At 39.4% G+C, this 24,398-nt stretch overlaps 2 protein-coding genes across 10 annotated transcripts in view; one reads left to right on the top strand and one right to left on the bottom strand.

Annotated features, from left to right (window-relative positions):
• Positions 1-1,957, top strand: part of PCCB (propionyl-CoA carboxylase subunit beta) — a 98,793-nt gene extending 96,836 nt beyond the window's left edge. For all 3 annotated transcript variants that reach the window (XM_042955658.1, XM_042955659.1, XM_042955660.1), the window contains 2 exons: positions 386-485; positions 1,617-1,957. In XM_042955658.1, the coding sequence (XP_042811592.1) occupies positions 386-485; positions 1,617-1,738 (222 nt within the window). In that variant the 3' untranslated portion in view covers positions 1,739-1,957. The remainder of the gene's footprint in view (positions 1-385; positions 486-1,616) is intronic.
• Positions 1,958-6,979: 5,022 nt separating this feature from the next.
• STAG1 (stromal antigen 1) overlaps positions 6,980-24,398 on the bottom strand; it is a 402,324-nt gene continuing 384,905 nt past the window's right edge. For all 7 annotated transcript variants that reach the window (XM_042954675.1, XM_042954671.1, XM_042954673.1 and 4 more), the window contains 6 exons: positions 17,536-17,741; positions 13,952-14,126; positions 11,727-11,837; positions 11,050-11,164; positions 9,129-9,209; positions 6,980-9,042 (listed from right to left, as the gene is read on the bottom strand). In XM_042954675.1, coding sequence (XP_042810609.1) covers positions 9,019-9,042; positions 9,129-9,209; positions 11,050-11,164; positions 11,727-11,837; positions 13,952-14,126; positions 17,536-17,741 — 712 coding nt within the window. In that variant the 3' untranslated portion in view covers positions 6,980-9,018. The remainder of the gene's footprint in view (positions 9,043-9,128; positions 9,210-11,049; positions 11,165-11,726; positions 11,838-13,951; positions 14,127-17,535; positions 17,742-24,398) is intronic.

The raw sequence follows: 24,398 nt of genomic DNA, 5'->3' as shown, positions 1-24,398 counted from the left end.
TGAGGATAAGGAAGAAGGAAAACAGCATTTTACTTCACCTGATTCAGGGGACCATGGATCTAACTATGGAAAATGGGCAAAACATCTTGGCCTGAAAGAAGGATAGATGCAATTGGATGGAATAGGATGGAATTTGGGGAGACAAGTGACTGGCTTTGCCTGGGCTGCCTGTTGTTGGGGCCACACTGAACTTTGGATCACAGCCCGTGGGATCGTGCTGGTTGACTCCAGCAGTGCTCACCTCTGTACCCTGGTGCCTGGAGCCGGCATTTCTCGCCGGGGCACTGTGGCCTCGAAGTTCACAGCCACACACTGTGATAGTGGTTTGAGGGAGGTCACCTGGGTTGGGACTGCCAGTTAAGTTCATTAACTTCTCCTATGACAGGGGGCCGTGGAGATCATCTTCAAAGGGCATGAGAATGTGGAAGCAGCTCAGGCAGAGTATATTGAGAAGTTTGCCAACCCCTTTCCTGCTGCAGTGAGAGGTAGGGACTGTGGTGGGGAGGGCGGTGTTGGGCATTTGTTGGGTCACTTGCTCATCCTTTTGCTCCAGAAAGTCTCACATCACTGCCCTTTGCCCTCACTGTGGAATCTGGAGACTGGTGACGGTTGGGGGTTGTCTCTGGACATTGTATACACTGCTTTGGTCACCAAGGACTGAAACAATATTGCTGAAATGGCTAGTGGTGTTCAGTTACCTAATATTGTGTAAAAGTCCACTCCTAAACAGAGTGGCTGACACAGCCAACTTTTTTTTTTTTTTTTGCTCATGTTTCTGAGGGTCGGCAGTTTGGTCTGGGCTCAGTTAGGGGGTTCTCCTGCTGGTCTTTCCTGGGATCAGTCATTCACAGATAGTCAGTGACTATGCCGGATAGTCCAAGATGGCTTCACTTACATGGTTGGTAATGGCAGTAGGCGCTTTCTGCACAGGTTGCTTATTTATTTTTATTTTTATTTTTTTTTGAGACAGAGGGTACAAGTGAGCAAGGGACAGAGACAGAGAAGCGGGGCTCACCTGAGGTGGGGCTCAAACTCACAAACTATGAGGTCATGACCTGAGCCGAAGTGAGATGCTTAACTGACTGAGCCACCCAGGTGCCCCATGGTTTCTCTTTCTGAACCTGGCCACTCCATGCTTGCTGGTGTCCTGAGCACCTTGAGACCTAGATTTGGAAATTGCATAGTGTCATTTTTGCCACATTCTGTTGGCCAAAGCAAATCACAAGGACAAGTAAAATTGAATCCAGTTCTTGGTATGAGGGGTGATGAAATCACATTACAAAGGGACTTGTGTTACAGGGGTAGGAGGAAGGTGTACTGATTGTTGAAAATACAGACATATTTTCTTAATTTTATTTCCTGTTGACTTCATCTTGGCAGCAAGGGGGGTCAGATTGCATTTTTTTTGCCAAGTAGTCCTAGGCCAGAAGTTGAGGCCCTGCCAGAGGAACGGGGATGCTCCTGGGATGTGGTGGAGGGTTCACAGGGCCCGTGCCCTCTCATATCAAGTTGGGTCCTGCTCACACCCCAGAGATGGTGCCCAGGCTGAGCACAGATTGGGGGGTGGCCTTATTTGGGGATGCAGATGATCTACTTCCTTTTCTGTGCTTCACCAGGATTTGTGGATGATATCATCCAGCCTTCCTCCACACGAGCCCGAATCTGCTCTGACCTGGATGTCTTAGCCAGCAAGAAGGTACAGCGCCCTTGGAGGAAACATGCAAATATTCCATTGTAAACGAATCAAAGGAAAATTAACCAAGAGCCAATTACCGCCTGGCCATTTGCACCCATCTCTGCCTTTTGCAATCATGAAACCTGGAAATCTAAATATCAGTAATAACTTGAAATGGCTGTTTATTAAATCCTAGGAAGATTTCATTTGTGCCTTACTGTAAAATTAATTGCTTTATTAAAAATTTGCGTAACTGGTATTTTTTGAGCACAAATTTCATTTTTTACGGTATAAATCTGAAAAATCAAGAAAACAGTGTATTGTCACTTAGAGCTGACCCTTATTTGACACCTCTGTGTATTTTCCTTTTCCCCCAAGATGTTTTTCTCTGTAGGTAAGATAATAAGCTTTTAGGGCAACATACTTAACCTGGTTAGCCTTCATTCCACACCCCTCCCCTTTTTTTAAATGCTTATTTGAGAGAGAGAGAGAGAGAGAAAGAGAAAGAGAAAGAGTACAGGCAGGGGGAGGGGCAGAGAGAGAATCCCAAGCAGGCTCCTTGCTGTCAGTGCAGAGCCTGACGTGGGGCTCAATCCCATGAACCGTGGGATCATGACCAGAGCTGAAATCAAGAGTTGGATCCTTAACCGACTGAGCCACCCAGGCGCCCCTATTTCCTTATTTTAATTTTATTTTATTTTAATTTTATTTTTTTAATGTTCGCTTATTTTTGAGAGAGAGAGACAGAGAGAGAGAGTGAGTGAGTGTGAGCAGGGGAGGGGCAGAGAGAGAGAGAGGGGGGGAGACACAGAATCCCAGAGCAGGCTCCAGGCTCTGAGCTGTCAGCACGGGGCCTGATGTAGGGCTCGAACTCACGGACCGCGAGATCATGACCTGAGCCAAAGTTGGACACATAACCGACTGAGCCACCCAGGCAGCCCATAAATAATATTTAATAAAATGCCCTCAATTCCTCTAGGAATCGTTGAGGATGTTTGTAGTTGTATCTGGCAGAATAGATGCTCAGTCATATGGGATATAGTACCCTATATTAAATGCTTTTCAGAAATGTGTTGTCACATTTTAGAAAACTTAGTTTGGAAAATTTCAGACCTGTAGAAATATTGCAGGAGTGGTATTTGTATATCTTTCACTGAGGGTATCCACTTAATTTTCTACATTTACTATATGTATAATAGCATATGCTATTATGTATGGTATATAGAATGTAGTATATAGAATACTATGTATTCTCTTCCATAAATACATAATTATTATTTTTATTGACCCATTTAAGTAAGTTGTAGAACCATGACCCTTTGTCCCCCACCCTGCCAAATGTATTTATTTCCTAGGAAACAAGGCTCATTGCCTTACAGTCTTTCATTACATTGACAATTTGGAAGAATGGTTGCCAGTTATTTTGTAGAATGTCCCTCAATTTGGGTTTGTCTGATTGTTTCCAGATGTTCAGACCAGGTAAGAATGTTCTTTCTATGTATCACATAAGAAGCACATGATGCTAGTTTTTTCCATTATTGATGAAATTGACTCATCACTTGGTTAAGGTGGTGGCTGCAAAGGTTACCATTTTTTGTTTGTAATTAATAACTGATCTGGGGGCATTCTTTAAGCCCGTCAACAAATTTTCATCCAGTAGTTTTAGTACCTATTGATGGTTCTTGCCTCTCAATCAGCCATACTGTAGAATCTGTTGATTCTAAAATGTTGTATTTGTTAGTTTGTTACTGTGCCAGAAGAGGTTTCTTTTCTGTTTTTAAGTATTTGTTAGACTCATGGATTCTTTTTTTTTTTTTTAAAACATTTTTTCCTGAAATAATTTTTTTTTGCCATGCTATCATACTGTCAAATTTTCAAACACTAAGTACTTTTGCAGGTGTCCTTACTGGTGTTTCTCTGTGGCCTACCCTTCAAGTTAGAAATCTTGTTCCAAGTTAATACACTAATTTCAGGTCTGGATTTTGTTGCATTCTTCTGCTCTAGCACTTCCAGTGCATAGGACCTTTCACTCTGGTCATTAGCCCACAGCCCTGTCACCTCCCCCTTGGGACATCCTTTTGCTAAATAGCTCCAGTTTGCTCATGCTCAAGGACCTTAGTTCCTCTCAACCTGTGAGCTAGAACTGATTTTGCTTATTGCAGTTTTTTTTCTTTTTTTTTTTTTTAAGCATCTGAGTGTGCATTTTTTTTCTCTGTGTAAGTATTTTTGTCTTTCTAAGTAGATGGTGAGTTTCAAGGGGGCAGAGACTGGACACAAGTTCTTTATGTTCCTCTTTGGCACCAGCAGAAAGGTTATAAACTGTGGGAAAGGGGTTGGCCGATTCTTGGGCTTTTAGAGGTCTCCTAAGAAGCCATGCAGGTTGGTTAGCATGTGGCTCAATTGCTTAAAATTGATTAGCGAATCCCAATTTCTGGGGTCAGCTAACCTAGGATTTGGACTGCTTGGAGGATGACTGTGCTATCATCTATATGAAAATAATACAAGTTTGTGGGGTTTTTTTTGTTTTTCCTTTTTGAGGAAGGGGTCCAAGATGTGTTTTACTAGTTTGTGAAATCTGATGCTGAGAAGGGCTTGTTCCTGGGCCTAAGAGACAGAGGAACCAGCCTAATAAAATACTTGGGCAAGAGACTTCTGGGAAGCCTTGGAATGGAGATGGTTAATAACCAATAAACAAAGCTGGTGGCCAAGGAAACAAAAAGCTGCAAGACCTTGCAAGTAGACCAGCCTCTGTGGATGACAGAATGCCATGAGAATGGTGGCAGAGTATTTTCAGTGGCTGTTGTTTAGGAATGCCTTTCCCAGGTGGTATTCGGTCTTTAAGGGGAAAAAGAAAACTGTGGGCTTTAACCAGAGGACTTGGGTTTACTGAGCAGAGCAGTGGCAAGTGTCTCTTTATTTTATTTTATTTTATTTTTTTTTAAATTTTTTTTTTTTTTTCAACGTTTTTTATTTATTTTTGGGACAGAGAGAGACAGAGCATGAACGGGGGAGGGGCAGAGAGAGAAGGAGACACAGAATCGGAAACAGGCTCCAGGCTCCGAGCCATCAGCCCAGAGCCTGACGCGGGGCTCGAACTCACGGACCGCGAGATCGTGACCTGGCTGAAGTCGGACACTTAACCGACTGCGCCACCCAGGAGCCCCAAGTGTCTCTCTTTAGACTGAGAGCAGGTAATATGGTGAGAATGGAGATGGAGTTTAAGAGGTACGGAGGGTCCTGTTGCACCTGCCCCAGCTCCTCTTGCCTTAAGTAAACCAGTTTATCCTGAGCCACGAAGCTAGGGTGGTGAAGCTGCGATTTGAACCCAGGCAGATTTGTCTCAACTCCACATATCTCTATAACCAGTCAGAACACTGCTTTCCAACTGATGTAGTAGGTGGGATGAACTCCTAAGAGGGGAGTGAGAAAGGTGGTGGCTCTCTCCACTGGAATTGTCTCACCCTGAAGAGCTATTAAATTTAGAAAGCTTTCCTACCTCATGCATGATGGCCTGTCAGTCCTTACTTGATTTGCTCGAATAGGGAGTAAATTCACAATGCAGCCTTCCAGTTGCTTGTGTTTGCAGAAAGTTCTCCTAGCTTCTCTTCTGACCATGTTTTGTCTCCTTACTGAGTCCTCTGCCTGTGAGTTCACTGATGCTTTTGGTTGCTTCGGGGTGTTTTAGATACGGTCTACCTAGAGAAGACCGTGAAGGACACTCATCCATGTATTAACACTTTAGAGCGAGCAAGTGCGGGGAGAGAGTCAGGGAGAGTGGGAGAGAATCTTAAGCAGGGCTTAAGCAGGGCTCCATACCTAGGGTGGAGCCCAAAGTGGGTCTGGATCCCACAACTCTTGGGATCACCTGAGCCGGAATCAAGAGTCGGATGTTCAACAGAGTCACCCAGGCGCCCGAGTTAACACTTCTGATGTAGTTGAAGCAGCCTAGACTTAACCTGTTGGACAGATGTGAATATTTTATGTCTTTCTTGTTCTAAAGGATTTCTAGACAGCTGTGGCTAGAAACTACTGGTCCTCATGCTGTTGCACCTCTGTGGGTGTGGGATCTCCGCCACAGGACCTATGGCCACTTTAACGGGCAGAGCCTCAGTTTGGGGCTCCTATGGAGTCTAGCCAGAACATTTGGGTAGATGTAGCAGTCTTAGTAGGGAAGTTCTGACCATGTCCACACTCTCCTGGGTGGTGAGTAAAAAACCTTCTTTACATGTCCTTGGGAGCAGAAAGCTGTCCTTCAAAAAGTGATGTGTAATAAAGACCCCAATAGAGCAAGGCACTTAGGAGGGCAGGGCTGGAACCTTACTGGAGCTTGGTCTGCTATGAAAAACCTAAAGGGGAGGCACTAAGCCTTTATTTTCCATGAAGACACCGTTCATTTGATGGATTCTTTTCTGGAAGCAGGGCCAAAAGAGTGAGTTAAGTCACATCTGGGAGGTTTCCAAGTTTGTCCCAAGGTAGAGCTGCACTGAGTAAAGCCCTGGTCTAGTCTCATAAGCTTGTAAAGATGAGAGCTGCTGGAGACCCATCCTTATTATCTTCCTCCTGTGCCCAGAGAGCTCACCTGCTGATTTAGCCCTTATATCCCTGCTTTTCCTGCAGACATTTTAGGCCATCTAACAAACACAGCCCGAAGAACATGGCCAGGCCCATGAAGTGTAGGGCATGACTTTTTTTTTTTTTAGTTTATTTTTGAGAGATCAAGAGAATGGCAACTGGGGGAGGGGCAGAGAGAGAGAGGGAGAGGATTCTAAGCAGGCTCCATACCATTAGTGCAGAGCCTGACACAGGGGCTCAGTCTCACAAACGGGGAGATCAGGACCTGACCTGAAATTAAGAGTCCAATGCTTAACTAAGTCACCCAGGTGCCCCAGGGCATGACCTTTGTTAAGAGTGATGTCTGGCACCAGTATCAAGAAACTCTCACTTACATGGCCCTATAGAATCCAAGTAATCTTTAAAAGGCCACTGTTTGTTAGGGGGAACCATGCATAAGCCTTGGTGCTGGATATGTGGCCAGGGCAGGATCCAGGCTACAAACTCTGAATGCCTCCTTCAGAATTCAGCCTGCAAGAGACCTCCTCTTGAATCACAGACAACTCGGCCTACCCACTTTCTCCAGGGAAATCCAATTAATGAAAGATAATGAACTAGTCCTAAATTTCTTTCCTTTAAAAACAAAACAAAACTGATACAGTTAAATGATTAGAGTGAGCAAACTCTCAAGAGCATTGGGACATAAAATCATCTTTGAAGCTTTACATAGTAAGAACAATAGGATGACAAGCCTGATTTTGAATAGTTTATTAAAGGAAAGGTGAAGCATCAGTTTCAAATTGTACAAAAGGAAAAAAACCTCATATTGCAAATGTACAATTTACAGAATTACTAGCAAAACCAATCAAGGAGACACTGAAAATACAAAAATTCGATTGACTTCAAACTGAACTGCAAACCCATTTGAGTAGATATTAAGCCTTTTTTTTTTCTTTTTTTTTTTTTTTTTGTTGCATGTAGTCTACAATTCTAAGTCAGCATCTGATTTCCACATGAAACTGTCAAGCAAAGGATCAATCTGTGCATGTGCCAAGGCACCTCCCAGCTTCCTCCCTGGCCAGAACCACAGGCAGGGGTGACGCTGGTGGACGGTCCAGTTATTCCTGCCCCTTCATGTCCAGTGAGGTCCACATTTCTGGAAGAAAGTGAGACCCCAACCCCTCAAACTGGAGCCCAGGAATTACTAAATTAGCAGATAAAATATTTTTGGTGACCAGGTTTTTTTCAGAACTGTACAAATATTGAGAAAAATCTGTTTTGTGTTTACTAAAAGAATGAATAGAATAATCCATTTCCTTTCCCAACAAAAGATAATCAATTATTGGGTGCACAGATTAGTAAAAAAAAAAAAAAAAAAAAAAAAAAAAAAAAAAAATCTTTTCATTTTTGGTAAGAAGGGAAAGCCTCATGATTCCATTGCAGCTACTTTAAAAACCAGCCCAGAAACAGCTGTGGATGGACTGGTTTGGAATTGAGGCTTACTTTTAAAAATCAGAAAGTAAGAAACTAAGTGGGCTTTTTAAAACAATAGCAGCAAGTCATAAAAGTCTAAGCAGAATGTAACTCTAAACCATTGAAGGCTGTCCTGAAGATTCATAATTTCTTTCCCCAAAATAATTAATATGCACATTTAACACTGAAATGTAGCTGTATTTCAAGGTAAGCTTAGGAACTTCACCCTCTAAGCACAGACTTCTATGCAGCACATACTTCTATAATTGGTAAACTTAATTCACAAAATTAGCGCATAAGGTATTAAGTGCATGGGAAGTAGACACAGTTATGTTACACTTAAAATTACTTTTGAATGGCAAAGAAGTTTTTCATGATTATCTTTTTAAGAAAACGGAAGTTTATGTAACTTGAATTTGGCAGGGCATGAAATAAGTAGTAAAAACAGCAAACTGATAACTTGAGAACCATTTTTGTTTTTCTGAGAATACTTTATTTGCTGGTAGAAGTTGCTAAAAATGCACAGAACAAATACCAATAGAAAATGTACTGTATTTGAATCTCCCTATTCTATATAAAATGAATGGTGCACAGCATCTGTTGGAAAATGGCTGCGTGGACATTTCTTATTTTATGCCCCCTTATAAATAAAAATAAACCTTTTTATTCAAGAGTATATAAAATCTGGGAATCCATATCCACAGAGGGTGTGTGGTTTTTGGCAGAGATGCACTGTCAGAATTTCATCTTAGCTTGTCGATATTCTGCTCCTCCGCATTTCTGTATTCCACAAGGTCAACCAAATCCAGTGAGCTCCAAAACACTCTTCGGCAATTAGGATGAGCTGCTTACTCATAGGTTTAATAAAAATGGTTAGCTTTTAAAACATAAAAAGGCAAAATGTTAAAACGGTTTTTAAATTGTACAACAGGAAAATAAAGTTAAAAATATTTTTTTTTACTCAATGCTGAGTTTCATAAAACAGGTGTATAACAGTGTTTATCTTGACAGTTGTTTTAAAAATTTAAAATTTTTTCCTCCCTCCAGAAAAACACACACATCTGTATTGGGATAAGTCCAATATTAGGACACAAATGATTTTTCAGGTCAGTCTTTCTGAGGTGACATTCACCAACATTCCCTTGGGTAATTTACATGCTCCTCTTCTGTCACTGCAAAAAGGGATTGACCTCAATCATTTGATTAAAAAACAAATCAGATCACATCAAAAGTGTTTTTTCCCCCATACAAGCTATCACAGTATATAGGCCTCTAGCTCTAAATAATAGAGTTCCAGATTTGTAAATTTTCTTCAGACTTCAGAACATAGGCATTCCAAATCCCTAGAAAAATGGAAAACACAATTAATTTCATGCATACGCAAGACCTAGAAACCATAAATAAAAAGTGGTAATAATTTAACATTTACTGAATCGTCTTCTATGATAGCTGCAGAATCAAAGAAATCTGGCCTCAGCTCAGCTCTCTCTCGCCGATTTCTTGATGGGGGCTAGAAAAAGAAGCCAAAATGTTTTCCTGAGATATAGTAAGACAATGCACTGTGATAATAAGCAGCTAATATTTCTGATGGTATCACAGAATAGAGCTACTAAAGATTTAATTTTGAAATGAAAAGAATGTGGCTTTTACATGGAGCCCCCACCTTAAAAAAACAGGATTTCAAATTACAATGAATAAGCTGAACATGTAAATGCATGTAATTTGGGGGCCTACAAACATACAACATGTCTTTGAATCGTAGAATGATTATAAAAATTGATCCCTAAATTCCCCAAAGCAGGTAGATGGAAAGCTACTGATGGGAGGGGAGAGACTGGAGGCATATGATCTCCTTTACATTTCTTAGAAAAATTTTTCATTATGGAACATTCTAAACCTATAAAAAAGAATGTTACAGGCTAAATTATGTCCCCCCCACCTCCACTGGCAAATTCATATATTGAAGAGGTACCCCCAGTACCGCAGAATGTGACTGTTATTTGGACAGAGGACCTATAGAGAGGCTATTAAGGTAGAATGAGGTCATATGGGTGGATTCTAATTTTTAAAAAAATTTATGGGCACCTGGGTGGTTCACTCAGTTAAGCATCTGATTTTGGTTCAGGTCCTGAGTTCACAGTTCGTGGATTCGAGCCCCGCTTTGGGCTCTCTGCGGACTACTCAGAGTCTGGAGCCTGCTTCGGATTCTGTGTCTCTCTCTGCCCCTCCCCTGCTCACACTCTGTCCTCTCTTTCTCAAAAATGGATAAAACAAAAAATTTTTAACTTTTAAGTTTATTTTACTTATTTTGAGAGAGATCATGGGTAGGGAGTCAGAGAGAGGGAGAGAGAATCCTACTCAGGCTCTGCATTGTCAGCACGGAGCCCGATGTGGGGGCTCAAACACACAAACTGTGACATCATGACCTGAGTTGAAATCAAAAGTAGGTTGCTCAACCAACTGAACCCCCCAGGCGCCCCAATTCTAATCTGATTCATATCCTTATAAGGAGACAGAGGAAAGATCACATGAAGATAAAGGGAGAAGATGGCCATTTACAAATCAAGGAAAGAAGCCTGAGAATGAAATAAATCTTGCTGACACCATGATCTCAGACTTCTAGCCTTCAGAGCTGTGAGAAAATTTCTATTGTTTAAGCCACCTAGTCAATGGCATTTGTTATAGCAGCCCTAAATACATAAAGTGGTATGATAAACTACCATGTACTCATCACCTAGCTTCATCAACTGTCAAATCTTTGACCAATCTGTTTCACTGAGTCTCCTCACGGTTTTTTTTCTTTTCTATGTCATTTCATCTATAACTACCTTCAATATGAATCTCTGATGGAAATTAAAAAAAAAAAAACCATAACCACCATGCATTACTATTCCTGACAAAGTCAATAATTTCTTAATATCACCTACACCTAGTCCATATTCAGGTTTCCTTGCTTCAAAGATGTTTTTTCCACACTAAACAAATATGGTCCATATTCGGTGTTTGGTTGCTGTGCTGGAACACACTCTATATATCATCAGACTCCAAGTTAGTTTAAGAGACCAGATGTACACTATACTGAAAGGCAGATCTAGTGAGAGCCCTTTCTCAAAAAGGTAAGGAACCAGTTTCCATTACTGCCAGAAATTTACAATCTGACTGCTTAGAAAGTAAGCTTGAGAAACACAGCTCATCCAAATGCCCTAATAAGGGTGACACTGGTCCTGCCTGCTGCTATTCTATGTTACCACCTCCATACCTCTCTCCTCGGGCTTCTGCAAACAAGAGCATCATCTTACACCGATGCCTTCACATATTTTAAAAGAAGAAAATGTACTGAGTTTCTTTACCAGATCAATAACCATGGTGTCTTCAAATTCTTCATTCATATCTTCTAACTGGCTCCGGGATGACATCATCACATCTTCAAAGATGGGCTCAGCATCTTCCTCCATTAGGCCCCGACTGATAAGGAAAAACCATCGTCAGAAGACTGTTCAGACTCATCGAATGTGGAGTCCTGGCTCTTTCTTATATTAGGTCTTATAATCAATGAAAAGCACATTTTCCAGTTAAAATCCATGGGCTGCACAAACTATGATCCTGAACTACTAAGATAATTAAGGATCATTCATTTGTTTCATTCAAGATTTCATCTCATCAAAAGGAAGTATAATTTAAATGCAATAACAACAAAAGAAGTTAACATTTATTTAGCTATGTGTCAATTCCCACAAAACTATGTGATTGGTAGTATTATCCCATGTTTACAAATGGAGAATCTGAGGCACAGAGGTTTTAGACTTTGCCCAATGCCACACAGCTGGCAAGTGGCAGCACTAGGATTTAAATGCTGAAAGCTTCCGAAGCCCACCCCCTCCATTCCTATTCTACACTGCACAGGAGATCCTGAATTATGATCTTAACTCCTTTTCTAAGACCAAATGTCAAAGGAAACCAGTCATTCCACAAAATGACCAGCATCACATAGTCATTATGTTTTTACAATACTTGATGTAACACTTACACGGCATGCCTTACTCCAGTTCTCACTTTCATGTAGTTCATTCCTGTTCTGTCCTTCCGATTTAAGTCTTCTAATTTCGGCTGGCCTAACCAAGAGATCTGCATCTGAGGACTAAGGGAATAGGAATACATTATTCATTTATGGCAGAAGATGAATTTCGCTCATCAGTCCCATGCTAAGAAAGCCACCGTTGGGTGCCTAATCCCCGAGTATGGGGAGTTAGCTGGATTTACTTGAGTCAAGGGTGAGACAGACCATTACTGAAGGATCTACCTTTGCAGAAATGGCAGTTAGTTGCTCAGAGATGCCTAAGTCTCTAAGAGAAGCTGGCTGTGGCCAGTTGTTAGCTGTAAAGGAAACCAAAGTATGTCACCCCAAAATACTGCTTCTGAGATAAAAGTTATTTTGAGCTGAAGGCAATTAAGAAGTGGTAAACACAGAAAAAGCTCCTTTTCTGCTTAAAGGCAGAATTCTTGTTTTATGGGAGATAGACTCTTATCAACTCAGAGATGGTACCAGAGCAATCTGCAAACAAACCTTCCTACTAGTTAAACTAACCCTTACCTTCCTAGTTGAGGAAAATGTAGACTACATAGTCTCAGTTAAACTATTCCTAGTACAAACCCCTTTGTCTTGTCAATTCTTCAGGCCTTCATTCTCTGCTGAAAGCTCCCCTGGACATGTTAAACACTCAATAAAATGTGTATCCTTTTCTGTTGATCTGTCCATTTAATTTTCAGACCCAGTTAGGGATCCTAAGAGGATTGGATAAAACCTTTCCCTCCCCTACAGGTGCTTAATTCATCAGCTTTGTTCCCCAAATCTCTGCCAAACAAGAGACTGCTTCTGAGACCTCTGTATCCAGCTACTGCCCTGGAACAAGTGTTCCTGCCTGGACAGCCAGTCCCCTAAGGGACAGAAAGGATGCTGGCCTTGTGGGAAGAGCTCTTCAGAGTTGAACAAGGAAAGTATTAACACATTTTTTTCTCAGTCCTTCTGAAAAAATTTGGAGTCAGGTGCATGCTGGGTCAAATTTTCACCTGTCCTCTATACTTACTGGTACATGGACACTTGCATAAACATGCCTCCTGGGAATTTTACAGGATGTAAACCTTAATGATTTTTAGTAGATAACATCTGTCACATGAGCAGCTGTCTTTATATCATATAGTGTTACCACCTTGATTAAACCTATAAACAAACCTACAGCAGGGAAAGGAAAGTAGACCACAGAGGGGAGGAATTGACAAGTGGTAAAGTCAGGGAAGTAAGACAGGCTGCTCAAATAAGGAAGAATCCACCCTCTAAGAAGCAGGGTGAGAATGTTGGTCATAAGGCAAACTACCCTCTAAGAATGCTGTTACGCAGTGGCTGTCTGACAATGATTATCCTTTTAGCTTTGAAGAAAGGCAGATCCTCTGAGCAAAGAGGCTTTCTGAAAACCCAGGATCTGAAAAATTCTAACATTTCCTCTTTCCATTTCCAACCTGCTAAATTTGTTGATTTTAACTGAGAATTCTCTTTCCCATCAGAGTAAATCACAGCATTTTACCCCAATGAGTAGAAACACAAGAAACTAGAAGAATTACATAGTTGGATAGAAAACAACAAAGAAAAAGTTCTTTTATAGCAAAAGTTGTACCATTATCTTGCCTTTTCCAAAATGTTTGGGGCCATGGTACTAGAAAACATACTAATTACTACTAGCATGGAAAAAGGTAAGACTTTGATTCTCTCTTAGAGAAAAGGCAACTGTTCTCAGAATTTATCAAATATCTTGACAAATACCTTAATCCCTAACAGTTTAAGTTTAAAATATAAACTTGACCAAGACAAAATGCTATTAATGAATGATAAAAGGAATAGTCTATTTGTTTGTTCAGACTAGTACAACCTTAGCAGAGACTCTTAAAGGCTTTCTTTCCAAGGAAGTAACTTGCATGTCTTTTTTGCAAGTCCCTGAGAAAAAACAGACCTGCCCAATGATAATCTGTAAACTCCAACTGAAATCAGCACTTAGTGATGCACCATGCTTTAAAGGTCTTTGGGCTTTGAGTAACTGATATCCACAAGTGTTGGCAGACTTATGTATCTTCTAATACAAATTATTTAGCCTCTGCTTGTGGTTTTTCCTTATGAACTGACCAATAACATGCTTTAAGAAGGTTTTTCTTTCTTTAACAATTAAAGGTTTTATACCAAGAAAATAAATTTTTACTACTTACTTGTGTAAAAAGTCAGGTTCAGAACCATGTTCAGACTCAGGTTCCTGAATCTGTTCTCCCACGGGCCTACTATTCTCCCGCAGTACAGTGGAAGTGAGCTGTGGTGCTGGCAGGGGCCCAGGAGTCTGAATCATGGTGTCAGTCCTGTTTAGCCATGTATTATCCAGACTTTCATCTGTAAAATTCCAGTTAGAGTCACAACATATCATTAGTGGAATGAACTCTGGTAGAAGTTCTAGAACAGACTAGAAGAGCGTGGCTTCTGGGTTAAACTGTCTAATTTGAATCCCAGTTATACCACTCGCCTGTGTAACTTTCTGTAAGTTACTAAACTTCCAAAACTCCGTTTGCTTATATATTCTTACATTATCCTCTCTTCTGAATCCCTCCATCTATAAGGATTAATTCAACCACAGGAAGGGAAGAATGGGGCCAGCCAGAGATCCCTCTAACCTTGCTTTACTCAAACAATAAAGGGCCTATTTGCTGGGTCTTAGAGGGGCCCCAGGTAGCAGCACTTAAAGTCTGGTGGGCCTTTACTGACAAATCAGCAAATCCCACTGCACAACTGGGACATTGGTCACTAGAGAAATAACTTTTTTCCAGGCAATTCAATATGGGGATGGGTTAAGAGGCTCACTGTTTTCATGCTTCTAAGTTCTACCTCTTTAGGGAAGCCCTCCTCATTCATCCTACCCAGCCCCCACTTCCCATTCTCCTTTAACTTCTAGAGGAAATAGAATCATTCCTACTTACTAAGGATTTAATTATACACTGGCCTGTGTTGGCAGGTCATCTGTCAACTGTATAGGTTATCTCTTTAATTAAAATTAAATTTTGTCAAGGGACCAGGAAGTGTTTCTTCCTTTTTCTGAAGATAATTCATGAAGATCTGAACAGATTAAAGCATTATTTGCATATGTAAACTATAGCCTGATATAATGTTACATAATTATAAAGTTTCTACCACAAACATTCTAAGTTATTTTCCTAATATGGGAAGACTTAAAAGTATTACTGCTATGCTTTCCCTTCTGAAGAATTAAAAAAAAATTTCAATCACAAAGTACACAGTATGAATCTTATTGTTTTTCTTCCTCCATTAAGTCTCAGAGATGTGTGCATGTTAGGTTCTGTATTTGCTATCAAGCATCCCACCTCTCAGTGTTTCAACAATTGTCAGACATATGTATATGTTCTGGATAGGCTTCTCAGTTCCTGAAAATACTTACCTATTGTCTTGTTAATGTCATTCCAGTGATCTGAAACTCCCTATTGAATCTTTAATCAGCAAAAAGAGGTTTCATCTTCTTTTATTCATACCACTTTTGTTTCAACATTTAATTCCTAACTTTTATCTTCTGCTGCACTTAAAATTTTGTAAAAATGGTACCATTTAGGTTCTTAACGTGGTAAACCCATGTTTCAGCTCTACTACATACCATATTTTACAGAAAATCTTGCCTGATTCATTAAGAGTTTGATCACTCCCTGTATGTACCCAGAAAATCTTTTTGGCCCATCAGAGCACTTCCCTTGCTGAATTAAAATTGCCTGCTTCTGTCTTCCCATCTGTACTATGAGCATTTTTTAAAGTAAGTTTCATGCCTAGCACAGAGCCCAAAATGGGGCTTGAACTCATGACCCTGAGATCAACAGTTAGATGTTTGACTGAGGCGCCCATGAACCCCTGAGCATTTTTATTAATACTTAATCTCCAGCATTTTGCAGGTCTTTGAAAGGCGCTTGGTAAAGACTTGATGAATGAATAACTTCAGGAAGAACTCACTCTTCTTGAGGAGATCCTGCTAACCCCTAAGGGTTCCTCAATGAAAACACTTCTTACAAGGCTTTCTCATCTTTATTCCAAACAGATGAAACTGCTGCCTAAGGATTCTGGGCACATGACCTACGTTAGTCGCTTGGTAAATTTCAAACTGACATACAGCAAGTTTTCTTTTTTTCAGTCATTATTTAGAGAGAAGTTTAGGATTCTACACTACAGAGAGGGTTTAGTATTTTCATTCTCTGAACCAAAAGATTTTAAATCCCAAAGACAAAACTTGACACAAAATCTTTAACATTAATTCTGTAAATATTTTTTTCTTTTTTAATTTATATCCAAGTTAGTTAGCATATAGTGCAATAATGATTTCAGGAGTAGAATCCAGTGATTCATCCCCTATGTATAACACCCAGTGCTCATCACAAGTGTCCTCCTTAATGCCCATCACCCATTTAGCCGATCCCCCCACCCACCACCCCTCCAGCAACCCTTAGTTTGTTCCCTGTATTTAAGACTCTCTTATGTTTCCCCCCTCCCTGTTTTTGTATTATTTTTGCTTCCCTTTCCCTATGTTCATCTGTTTGTATCTTAAATTCCACATGTGAGTGAAGTCATACGATATTTGTCTTCCTCTAATTTTGCTTAGCATAATACCCTCTTGTTCTATCCATGTTGTTGCAAATGGCAAGATTTCATTCTTTTTGATTGCCAAGTAATAGTCCATTGTGTGTGTGTGTGTGTGTGTGTGTGTGTGTGTGTGTATGTATATATATATATATATACACACATACCACATCATCTTTATCCATTCATCAGTCGATGGACATTTGGACTCTTTCTATACTTGGTCTATTGTCGACAGCGCTGCTATAAACATTGGGGTGCATATGCCCCTTTGAAATAACACACCTATATCCTTTGTATAAATACTTAGTAGTGTAATTGCTGGGCTGTAGGGTAGTTCTATTTTTTTTAATGTTTATTTATTTTTGATAGACAGAGTGTGGGCAGGGTCAGAAGCAGAGAGAGAAGAGGGCAGAGAGAGAAGAGGGCAGAGAGAGAGAGGGAGACACAGAATCCGAAGCAGGCTCCAGGCTCTGAGCTGTCAGCACAGAGCCCAACACAGGGCTTGAACTCATGAACCATGAGATCATGACCGGAGTCAAAGTCAAATGCTTAAGTGACTGAGCCACCAGTTGCTCTGAGTTTTCTTAGTTTAAGAGTAATGCTCTAATAAAGCAATTTTTAGTCTTTTTGAATATATGAATAATTACGCATTTTCACATTTTCATGACAGTTCAACTCCTTGTTTCCCACAGTCCATGAGAGTTATAAAACCAGAGTCAGCTATCATTATTTTAATGCACAAGAATAAATTATATTCCTGGGGTAGAAATCGAAAGTTGTTTTGGTCATGTTCAATTTGCTGCACAGGTCTACCCTTAGCTTATCAGAATCTCTTCTATATTAGGATGAATTTTGATAATTAACGTTATGACTACGCCTTATTTTAAATTTTAATGTATTAGAGGGTCTATGATATGGAGATCAATTTTATAAACCTTTGTAATGTTTTCTGTTTTTCTCTGTACGTATCTTTCCCTGTGTTTCATGCTCTTCTAACTTCTTTCTCCTTGACCCTTTTCTGTTCCACTTTGTTCTAACCTTTGAGTATGTATCAAATATACAAGGAAATAATATGCTTAACAATATTACCTTGCTTCAACAGATCTGTCACTTTATTTACCTTTGCAATAGTAAGCAAACTACTTGTCTCATAGGTTAAAGGTAGACTTACCTTCTACTCGTTTTTTGTGAAGTGGGGGTCGTCCTTTCTTATTCCTTACTGAGGAGGTTTTGCTGCTGCTACTTCCACTGTTAACAGACATCCTATCATCTTCACCTCCAGTGACTAACGAATTTCTATAGGAGATAAGTGGAAGCCATACATCTTCTCTCCTTTCCATCATCTGCTCCGTAAGGAATTTTTCTAGGTATGAATGACTAGAAACACAACAAAGGAAACAGTGATTTTCATAGAAGCACTTCATGTATCACTTATTTAATTTTTTCATAGACTGAGGCTGTCTCTCTGAAAGTTCTGAAGAATTCCTAAGGGTACATATTACACTGTTAACAGTGGTTACCTTTGGAAAAGAGGGATGAGAATGTAAGGTTTTGCTGCACATATTCCTGGAATGCTTTTATTGTTCCAATTTTAGTACATGTGCTGTTGAAGTGAGCACTGGAATGCTTTTAAATAGGTGAATGTATTACTAAGGCTGTGTGTGTGTGTGTGTGTGTGTGTGTAGTCCTTCCTAGGCCAATGTTAAAAAAAAAAAAATCAGAAGTTTAGCTCAATAGGTTATTGAATTTTTTTTTAAACTGTTTAAACCAGGGCAGGATTTCTATAATGGTGGAGAGAGGAACTAGGGATATCCTCTTCCCAGCAAAACAATTTTTTAACTGGTGAAAATGATAAAAGACAATCATTTAAAGTCTTTAGAAACTGTCCTAAGGGCACATAGCAAATGGAGAAACATTTATTCAAGAAAATTCCTAAATCTCAGTAAAAACAAGGTTTGTTGCATTTGCATCATAACCTGTTCCCCTCCTTTGTCCCCTCTTCTCCACCACTGTCCTGTGCTATGAAGGCATTACTCCAGGAGCTCTACTCTGGGTAGACATGGATAAGAAGACAGGGTTTCCCTCTTTCTTTCACTTCTCATCCGGAGCTGCCCTGGAAGAAACACTATTCTGGACAGCAGCTGGGAGGAAGGAGGCTTCCTTCTTCCCCATCCTCTACTTGTCAAGTAGTGACTCTCTCTTAGGCACAGCAGGCAGAGACCACCTGGAGGGACAAGCTGACAATGAGGGGTTACCCCTGGTCCCCTGCTCACAGAATAGAGGTGTTATTCTGGGAGAAGAGGGATGCTGTCCCACCCCCAGTTCCTGTTCAATGGCATAAAAGTTCTGCCCAGCAACCAAAGAGAGTAGATAAGCCAGAAATTTAAGAGAGAAAATGAGAGAAAAGCTAGCCAAGAAGAGCCCTCCTGGAATCACAGACAATCTTGGAAGTTGGGAAGGCTCTGCACATATGCTTAAGTTGCACCTACTCATGGGCAAAAAGAACAGGGAATGAGGGCAGTGTTGAAATCATTCCCCAGGCCCCACACTGACCTATCAACACAGGGAAGAAGCCTCACTGGCACCAGGGGCTTAAGCACAACTGCTAACCAAATACTAGTTGAACAATAAGCTGCTCTGACCCAAGAGGAACTCTTAGAAAGCCAGACTTAAAGATAAAATCATAGTAGACTATTTTCCAGTTCTGCATGTAAGGAGTTTCAAAGTTGTCATTGCATCCTAACAAGTAGAAAGGTCAACAGACTAAAAAATCAGCAACTTCCTGGATCCATAAGGGAGGAAAATAGCTGTCCCCAAGATTGGGAGATATATGTGAATATAGGAGGCAACAGCTTATTGGAACAAACTCACTAGTGGAAACTAACTTGAGAACCAGTGCTGGAGTAGGAAAACCTGAGCTGTAATTCACAAACTGGGGGTGCCTGGGTGGCTCAGTCCGTTAAGCATCTAACTTCGGCTCAGGTCATGATCTCACTGCTCTGAGTTTGAGCCCCCATCAGGCTCTGTGCTTGATAGCTCAGGGCCTGGAGCCTGCTTCAGATTCTGTGTCTCCCTCTCTCTCTGCCTCTCCCCCATTCATGTTCTGTCTCTTCTTCAAAAATAAACAAACATTAAAAAATTTTAATTCACAAATTGTTGGAGGTTCACTGTGGACAAGTCTGAGAGTTCAAAATTCCAGGAGGACCCTGTCCAGGGTCCAGTCCAGGGGGACCTCCCCATAATATGAGATTTACCTCCAGAAGTTCAACCAGGTTTCCACAGTAAACATTAGAGCAAACTCCTCTGTGCTTCTAGCAAGGGGAGAGGAAAAGGATATCATTTTGAAATCTGCCAGAGTATATTGTTTTTAACAAAGCCTCTCCTCAGGGGAAACTGGTAAAGCAGAGCACAACTTACTGGGATATTACTGGATGTTAACCAATCCGGGGGAAGGGAAATACCAACTCCAGCCCACTCCACCCATTATGTCCCAACTACGGGTTAAGAAAAAAGTGAGAAATACTTGAGGAGTTCGCAGTCCAGAGGCACAGGCTCACTAAGACACAAACCTATAATCTGAGATTATAGATTGCTTCCCCTCCTCCCATACCTCATTACTATATTACTAAAGGTATATTTATAGTAGTTCCTTTTACCCAGTACATCACATCTGCTAATCAAGAAAAAATTATAAGGCATACCAAAAGGCAAAATTATGATTCAAAGGACAGAGCAAACATCAGAATCAGACATGGTAGAAATATGAGAATTATCAGACTGGCAATTTAAAACAACTATGATCAATATGCTAAGGGCTCTAATGGGAAAAGTAGACAGCATGCAAGAACAGATGAGCAACAAAAGCAGACAGATGGAAATCCTAAGAACCAAAAGAAATGCTAGAGATAAAAACTGTAAAAGAAACAAAGAATGCCTCTGATCAGTTTATCAGTAGACTGGACACAGCTGAAGGAAAAGCCTCTGCTCTAGGGGACACAACAACATAATCTTTGAAAACTGAAAGCAAAGAGAATGATGATGGAGGAAACTAGAATATCCAACTATAATACAACTACAAAAGGTGTTAACATATTGAGAATGTCAAGGGGAAGCAAGAAAAGAACAACAGCAACAATAATTGAAAACAGAAATGGCAGGGGTGCCTGGGTGGCTCAGTCTGTTAAGTCATCCAGCTTCGGCTCAGGTCATGATCTCATAGTTTATGAGTTTGAGCCCTGCGTTGGGCTCCTTACTGACAGCTCAGAACCTGGAGTCTGCTTTGGATTCTATGTCTCCTTCTCTCTCTGCCTCTCCCCCGTTCATGCTCTCTCCTTCAAAAATAAACAAACAGACAAAAATTAAAAAAACAAACAAACCCAGAAATGGCAGAGAATTTTCCCAAATTAATGTCAGATATCAAGCCACAGATCCAGGAAACTCAGAGAATACCAAGCAGGATAAAATGACAGAAGAACTATATCTAAGCATACTGTTTTCAAACTATAGAAAATCCAAGGCAAAGGAAAAATCCTGAAAGAAGCCAGAGGAAAAAAAATGCTTCACACACAGGGGAATAATGATATGAATTATACCTAACTTCTCAGAAACCATGCAAGCAAGAAAAGAGTGGAGTAAAGTGTTAAGAGAAAAACCCCACCAAACTAAAATTCTGTGCCCTACAAAACTCTCCTTCAAAGTGAAGGAAAAATGAAGACTTTCTCAGGCAAATAAAAATTGAGAGAATTTGTTGCCAGTAGACCTGCTTTCCAAAATTTGTTAAAATAAGTGCGTTAGAGTGAAGGAAAGTAATATAGGTCACAGACATGAATCTATATAAAGTAAGGAAGAACAATGAAGAAGGAATAAGTGCAGGTAAAATAAAAACTTAAAATTTTAAAAAATATTTATTTATTTTTGTGAGAGAGAGAAAGAGAGAGGGAGCGAGCATGCAGGGAGGGACAGAGAGAGAGGGAGACACAGAATCTGAAAAAAGGCTCCAGGCTTTGAGCTGTCAGCACATAGCCCAGCGCGGGGGTTAAATTCATGACCCATGAGATGGTGACCTGAGCCAAAGTCTGAGGCTTAACTGAGCCACCCAGGCACCCCTAAAATAAAAACTTTTATTTTTCTTAACTGATCTAACAAAGGAAATTTTTGTTCAAAATAATACCAACAATGTATTTGATTATGTATGCTTATGTATATATCACGTATATGCATAGATATATATGATTACATATGCTTATATATTAAATGAAAAGAATGACAGCAATGATACAAGGGAGAGGAGGGAGAAATTAGGATTATTTTGTTATTATAAGGTACTCATACTATTCATGAAGTGATAGAGTACTATTTAAAAGTGGATTTGGATTAATTGTAAATGCACATTGCAAATTTTAGGGCAACCACTTAAAAAAAAGTATCAATATGCTAAGAAAGTAGAACAAATGGTATCATAAAATGCTTAATTAAAACTTTTTACAAACAGCAGAAAAAGAGTGGAAGACAAAAAAATAAGAGCAACAAACAGCAATAGTAAGGAATATGGTTAGGTATTAATCCAACTGTATTAATAATCAATCTGAACATCAATGGTATAAAAGTGCACCAAGTAAAAGATTGCCAGAGTGGATCAAAAAACATGACCTAAGTATAGGCTGCCTACAAAAAATCCACTTTAAATGTAAAGACATATAAAATAAAAGTAAGTAAATGGATGGAAAAAGTTATACCATGCAAACACTAATCAAAAGAAACCAAGAGTAGTTATATTAATTTCAGAGCAGACTTCAAAGTACAGAAAGTTATCAGGGATAAAGAAGGGTATTACATAATGATAAAGGAGTCAGTTCTCCAAAAAAGGTAATAATTCTTACCATGTATGTGCCTTAAAACAGAGCATCAAACTATGTGAGGCAAAACTAATTGTAAAGAGAAACTGCAATTAGAAATACATGAATCCACTATCACAGTTGGAGACTTAATCCTCTATCAGAAATGGACAGATTCAGTAGCCAGAAAAATCAGTAAGGACATAGTTGAAATCAAATACACCATCAGTCAAGTGGATATAATTAACATCTACAAGACTAATCCTATCCAAAAGCAGAATACGTATTTTTTTCAAATTCACCTGTAACATTCACCAAGAGATCACATTTTAGGTCATAAAACACATCTTTTTTTTTTTTTTTTTAATGTTTTTACTTATTTACTTTGCAAGTGAGGGAAGGAGGGAGAGAAAGCGAGCCCATGCACTCAAGCAGGGGAGGGACAGAGAGAGAATCCCGAGAAGGCTCTGAGGTGTCAGCGCAGAACCCAATGTGGGGTTTTGATCTCAGGAACTGTTATATCATGACTTGAGCCAAAATCAAGAGTTGGACGCTCAACAAACTGAGCCACCAAGGCACCCCAGTCACAAAACACATCTTAACAAATTTAAGAGAACAGAAATCATACAATGTCTGCTCTTAGATCACAATGGAATTAAACTAGAAATCAGTATCAGAAAGATACATGGAGATTAAAGAATATACTTTAACACATGATACAAAGAAGAAATCCCAAGGGAAATTTTAAATGGAAATGAAATGAAAATAATAGCACTTCAAAATTTGTGTAATGCAGTGAAAGCAATGGTTAGAGGGAAATTACAGCATTGAATGCACATATCAGAAAAGAAAAATCCAAAATCAATAATCTAGAAGCTTCTACCCTAGAAAACTAGAAAAAGATGACCAAATTGAATCCAAAGTGAAAGAAAAGAAACACTAAAAATTAGAGTAGAAATCAATGAAATTAAAAACATAAAGCAATACATAGTATCAGCAAATCAAAAGCTGGTTCTTTGAAAAGATCAATAAAATTGATTAGTCAGCCTAAAAGAGCTGGGGGGAAGAGAAGCTACAAATTATTAATACCAGAAATTAAAGAGAAAACATCATTACAAATCCTACGGACATTAACAGGAGAATAAAGGAATACTATAAACAAATCTGTGCCTGCATATTTGATAATCCAGATGAAACAGACCAATTCCTTGAAACACACAACTTGCCAATTTCACACAAGAAGAAATGGACAATCTGAAAAGGCCTATATCTATTAAATAAATTGATTCAATAACTAATAACTTTCCAAAGCAGGAAGCACCAAGCTCAAATGAGTTAACTGGTGATTCTACCAAATGTTTAAGGAATAAACCTACCAATTCTCTACAGTCTCTTTCGGATGACAAAAGCAGAAGCAGTACTTTCTACCTCATTCTACGAGGCCAGCATTATCCTAATACCAAAATCAGACAAAGATATTACAAGAAAACTACAGACTAATTATCTTCGTGAATATAAAGCAAAAATCCTCATCAAAATATGAGCAAACTGAATCCAACAATGTACTGAAAAATAAATATATACACTATGATCAAGTGGGATGTAACCCAGGTATGCAAAGCTGGTTCAACACTTGAAAATCAATTAATATATTCTATCACATCAACAGGCTAAAGAAGAAAAATCAGTATCTTATCAATAAATATAGAAAAAGAATTTGACAAAACACAACACCAATCCTTGATAAAAACTCTCACTAAATCAGGAATAAAAGGGGATTTTCTCAATTTGATAAATACAATCTACAAAAAACCGTATAGCTAACATGCTTAATGGTGAAAAACTTGAAGATTTCCCAGTAAATCAGGTATAAGACAAGAATGTCCCTGCTCACCAATCCTTTTCAACACTGTACTGGAAATTCTAGTTAATTCAATAAGACAAAAAAGGAAATATAAAGTATACAGAGTAGGAAGGAAGAAATCAGTTATTATTTGCAGATGACACGACTGTCTATGTACAAAATCCTAAAGAACTGACAGAAAATCCCTCCTGGAACTAACATGCAATTGCAGCAAGGTTGCAGGATACAAAGTTACAAGTGGAATTTGAAATTAAAAACATAAAGCCATTTACATCTGCACCCCTGAAAATGAATTAAGATATAAATCTAACAAAAAATATACAATACCTATATGAG

This window comes from Panthera leo, chromosome C2, assembly GCF_018350215.1.
Source record: "Panthera leo isolate Ple1 chromosome C2, P.leo_Ple1_pat1.1, whole genome shotgun sequence".
NCBI lineage: Eukaryota > Metazoa > Chordata > Mammalia > Carnivora > Felidae > Panthera > Panthera leo.
This window is presented reverse-complemented; position numbering and strand designations above follow the sequence as displayed.